At 46.0% G+C, this 4,844-nt stretch overlaps 1 protein-coding gene across 1 annotated transcript; it reads right to left on the reverse strand.

Moving 5' to 3' along the window:
• Positions 1–268: 268 nt before the first annotated feature.
• Positions 269–4,112, reverse strand: LOC124657468 (la-related protein 1B-like). Its single transcript, XM_047196015.1, has 7 exons — positions 3,768–4,112; positions 2,797–3,640; positions 2,563–2,716; positions 2,391–2,481; positions 976–1,056; positions 780–851; positions 269–667 (listed from the first exon to the last, which is right to left on the reverse strand). The coding sequence occupies exons 1-6, from the start codon at positions 4,110–4,112 to the stop codon at positions 780–782; spliced, it is 1,587 nt and encodes a 528-aa protein (XP_047051971.1). The 3' UTR covers positions 269–667.
• Between the last annotated feature and the right edge of the window lie 732 nt (positions 4,113–4,844).

The following is a 4,844-nucleotide window of genomic DNA, read 5'->3' on the forward strand; positions in this document are numbered from 1 at the left end:
TATCCTGACAATATCGTAAGAATAAGCCCTAACCGTAACCGATATCCCCAAGTACATCTGGAAGGTTTTTAATGCGGCGCTTGATGGCTATTATTAATGAGAAGGTGTTTTAAATTTCAAAAAATAAACAGCCACTTCTCTATCTGTAGGTAGACATGTGTGGCTTGATACCGCAGGTGAGATGGAGATCCCTGTAATTTTTTTTGGTATCCATGTAATAAAATCTTAGATCGTTCTGCTAAAAAAATAGAAAGAACACATAAGCTAATGCGCCCCAAATGACGGTATAATCCCAAGATAAATATCATAGAACATGCACAAAAGTGAACGGGACATCATCCAACATGACAAGGATAGTATAATCTCAGACAGAAATATATACATACAAAAGAGAAAATGATTTGTGCTTTTTGGAATTTATTTCCTATTATTTGGTGTGTTTGTCCCCCTTGATATGCCTTTGATGTGCTTCCACGTGCAAGTCAACATGTCTGACCTAGGCAAACAAAATCGTCCGACTGAAACTATGACCCTCTCTGTACATACATGATCCATCTACCACCAGGTCTCTCCCCCGCCCGTGATCAAATAGACGATCCTTTCTAATCGGTTCTCCAGCAATGACAAGCAGCTCTGTCTTGCCTCATCATCTGGATCTTTACTGGACCTGGAGAAATACTTCTTCAGTCAGTACACCTAATCTATAATGTGAGTGTATATCAGTACGGAAAAACTCGATGAGTGGGGTGTTTTGTGCTGTGTGGCGAAGTTGAACCAACCTAATTTGAAGGAGGGGGTCCTCGGCGAAGTAACCATGCTGACCAATCATTGCGTCTTCTGATATTATTTCCCTGTTGACATTCCAGAGTGGTAAATCATGCAAGAACATGTCAGATGTGCTAGACCATCATCTATGTAGTCACTAGAATGGACAGACCAAATGTAAATCCTGTGCTACAGGTGTGTATAGCGAACCTGCACTTCCAACAGCTCAGAGCCCCGGAGAGAATCTAGTATATAGTTGGTATCTACTCCCAACATTGTGAACCTGGAACACTGCATAAAAGCACAAGCCAGATTATTAAAATATAAGACTTCAATAGCAGTTTGAAATCACGGTAATCATGCATTGATTTAAATGTTTACTTTTCAGAACAGTGGAGGATAATATACAGTGCTAGAAGTCCAAATGCAGACTGCCAACCTGGGAGGATTAAGTACCAATGTACTCTAAGTAATCCCCATAATCTCCAAACAGAAATGCATATTTTCAGGGGAAAACTAGAGTATTTTCCAAGGAAATCAAAGGATTTACGATAACTAAATTAATTCAAAAGCCAATGCAAAAGGTACTCTGAGGATACCACTATACTATCAGAGAACCCCTGACAAGGATTACCCATCCACAGCTAAAAGCTTTCTCCAAGCATCAGCATTACAATGTCACTGCCTTTTGGCTTACGATATCAACAACGATTTGGGCAAAGCTATACTAACTTACTGTGAACTCTAAAACCATAGAGGTCATCACTGAAGTTCTAACAGATTGTACTATTTTAAATTATCATACTAACTCGGCTATGTCACCTATTAACTACATAGAAATTGCTGGTCAATGCAAATGCAGCTACTAACAATGTTTTACAGCTGGCCCAATTTCATTTTAAAAAGAAGGCAACCACAAAGTAGAAATTAGAACACACACAAACTTATTGTGCAAGAAAACAATATAGTGTCTGCAATTTTTTCATAAGTTCTCTTGGCAAGGTTATGTATTAAAATCACAACAATATTCCCACAGGAAGAAAACAACTGAGCTCAAGGCAATGTAGGAAACCTATGCTTAAAGGAGAAACCAAAACCAAACAAGGTTACTTGTACATACATTTCTCAAAGTTTGAAGCACCTAAGCCATTCTAAAGGAGAAACGAAAACCAAACAAGGTTACTTGTACATATAATTCAAAGTTTGAAACGTTACAACAACAGATCAAATTTCTATTATGCACCTGTGATTAGGAATTGTAGTATATTACATGCACAAATCATCTAACCTAAACACTGTGAATCCTCTCTAATCGTGAGGCCTAGAATTATGTAGAAACGCGAAAATAACCACCATCAACACCAAACGAAAAAAAATAAAACATAAGTTCAATTACATTCTGCATTTACGAAACAGAATCAGATTGTTCCTATAATATAGTATAGCACATCCTGGTCATGAAACATAGTTATCTATATCACAGTACATGTTCCTATAATATAGTATAGCACGTCCTGGTCATGAAACATAGTTATCTTCTATATCACAGTACAGTGAGTAGAGCTACCACATTACCAATCCTTAACAATAAAATTCAATCAATTGAAAACAAACTGAAAACTAACCCTCGGGAAACTCGCGATCAGGTCAATAGGTACCCATCCTTGATCATCCATGCGTTCTCTCAAGTATGTGTCATGGCAAAGATTATCGGTGCTAGGAAGAAAACAGGTGAAACAAACAATTAGCAGCAAAACCAGCAATAACACATCAATAAATATCAAGTAGATCCACTACCTAAAGTAATGTTCAATCTGATGTCGAATATCATTTTGCAAACTTTGTTGATCCTGCTGAACACCAAAGGGCTGCATTGATTGCTGAACAAGTTGCATGTTCTGGAACTGCTGCTCAACCGGTGTGACATAGTAAGGAAAAGCCTGTACATCGCCTGCACATCACCACACAAACCACATTACAACAATGATATAAGAATTTCATTCCAAATAATGACGGGATGATTTGGCTCACCAGGGTAACCAAAGGGTGGAACATATGACCCATAAGGCGGCGGCATCATAAAATGGGTAGCAAGCGGGGGCGGCGGTGGTCGCTGAAATGCTCCAGGCTGATAGAAACCTGACTGTTGCTGCTGTTGTTGCACTGGCATAGCTCTTGAATAGTTCCTTGGGGAGAAATTACCCCCTCTGTCATGGTCACGGCGATTCCGACCACCACGACCACCAAATCCATTGCTGCTGCCACTATCATTGCGACCATTGTTGTTCCAGCGGCCGCCACCTCTACCACCGCTATTTCTATTTCCCCAGTCACCGCTGCCATTGCCACTGTCATTGCTGCCACCACCACCACGCCCGCTACCGTTCCAGTTGTTACTGCTAAGCACCCTTCTACTGCTATCAGTACCACTGCCCCCAATGCCGCCACTATGAACACTAGAGCCGAGGCTGCTGCCTCCACTGTGAACACTAGAGTTTAGGTTGCTGCCTCCACTGTGAACACTAGAGTTTAGATTGCTGCCGCCACCAAGGCCCCCATCGTTCCAGTTACCATCACCGCCACTACTACTGTTCTCATCACTACTATTGTTACCAGTGCTGCGACCGCGACTGCTCTCATTGCCAGCGCTGACCAGTTCATTGTTACCGTCATGGGCAGTACCTCGGTTGTTACCAGCGTGACCAGCACTATCATGCCGAACTGAATCTGGCTGGCTTGGGCTGCCGTTCTGTGGCGATGGGGCCGTGGTGGGAGCGCTGGGAGGAGGGGAAGTAGACGCAGGGCTCGGGCTCGGGGAAGTGGAGATCGGATTAGAAACCGGCTGCGATGCCACAGACGGCGCAATCAAATCCTCCTGATCGCATGAAGAGATTCGTCAGATACACAGAATCAATCAGCTAGGCGCTGCAAAACAAATCTAAACATGCGCGATCGCGTCCAGATGCATCAGAACAATGGAGTTCGAGGCGAGATTCAGTTACCGGCGCGGAGGGGGCGGAGCCATCGGAGAGGGACCTGAGGGAGTCGGAGGAGGCCGAGTTGGGCCCCGCGCGCCCCGGCGCCGCGTCCACGAGCGCCGGCCACGACTCCTCGCCGCCGATGATGCCGCCGCCAGCGGGGGCCGGCGGCGGCGGCGGCACGTTCCACGCCGTCTTCCTCGCCGCCGCATTGCCGGGATCGGGGCCCTCCGCCTGCGCGGCCGGATCGCGGAGATTCTCCTGCGGCCGGGGCGGCGCGCCGATCGCCGCCGCCGTCGGCGCCGGCGCGGGGGCGAAGCTGCCCGCCGCCGTTCGCGCGGGCGAGGCACCTCCAGCGGCCGGCGACATGGCGGGCGCGAGGGGATGGCGGCGGCGCGCGGTCCGGCGGCTTGTGTCACGGAGGAGGAGGGGAGCGGGGTTTTGGATTGCGATTTACTCGGGAACGGAGGAGACGAGGAGGAGAGAAGAGGAGCAGCTCCAGCGGCGGTGGAGGTTAGGTGGGCAAATTGGAGCAACACGCGGGGGTATTTCCGGGAAAGTCGCCCCCGGAAAGGACAGAACGAGTTTGTTGTGTCCCCGTTTACTCGCTAGTAACCGCTCTTGCTCTCATGTCAAAAAAAAAAAAAAAAAAAAAAACCGCTCTTGCTCTGCTAAGCAAAACCTCTCGTGCATATCCACCTCCAAACAATTTCCAGAAAAGGTTTTTTTTTCTCCCATAAAAGTTGTATAGGAATACCTTAGCTTATTTGTTTTTTTTTAGGTAATGGTAGTTTGGATATTTTTTTTGAATGAAATAGTTTCATTTTAAAGGAAATTCATCTAGAGGCACGTAGACTCGGCGCACGAGTAGTACATGGGAGAGGATGACCTGAAACGTGCAGACTTGACGATATCGAATTCTCGAACAAGATAAAGTGATGTGGTTTATCTTAGAAGGACTTCACCCAAATCTCCAACACATCGGGGAAAGAAAGGGCTACGACAATGTTAGAGAGCGCGCTCGAGGAGAGAGCGCTTCGCTCCTCTCTCTCCTTTCCTGAGTTCTCCCCTTTTCCTTGGTAGGTCGGCCGGTGCCGTTAA

The sequence above is a fragment of the Lolium rigidum genome, chromosome 5 (assembly GCF_022539505.1).
Source record: "Lolium rigidum isolate FL_2022 chromosome 5, APGP_CSIRO_Lrig_0.1, whole genome shotgun sequence".
NCBI classification, from domain to species: domain Eukaryota; kingdom Viridiplantae; phylum Streptophyta; class Magnoliopsida; order Poales; family Poaceae; genus Lolium; species Lolium rigidum.

Coding starts and splice junctions, on each gene's coding strand:
- LOC124657468 (XM_047196015.1), bottom strand. CDS start 4,112: ATGTCGCCGGCCGCTGGAGGTGCCTCGCCCGCGCGAACGGCGGCGGGC. Junction 3,641..3,767: donor GCTCCGCCCCCTCCGCGCCG/GTAACTGAATCT, acceptor TCATGCGATCAG/GAGGATTTGATTGCGCCGTC. Junction 2,717..2,796: donor TCCACCCTTTGGTTACCCTG/GTGAGCCAAATC, acceptor GGTGATGTGCAG/GCGATGTACAGGCTTTTCCT.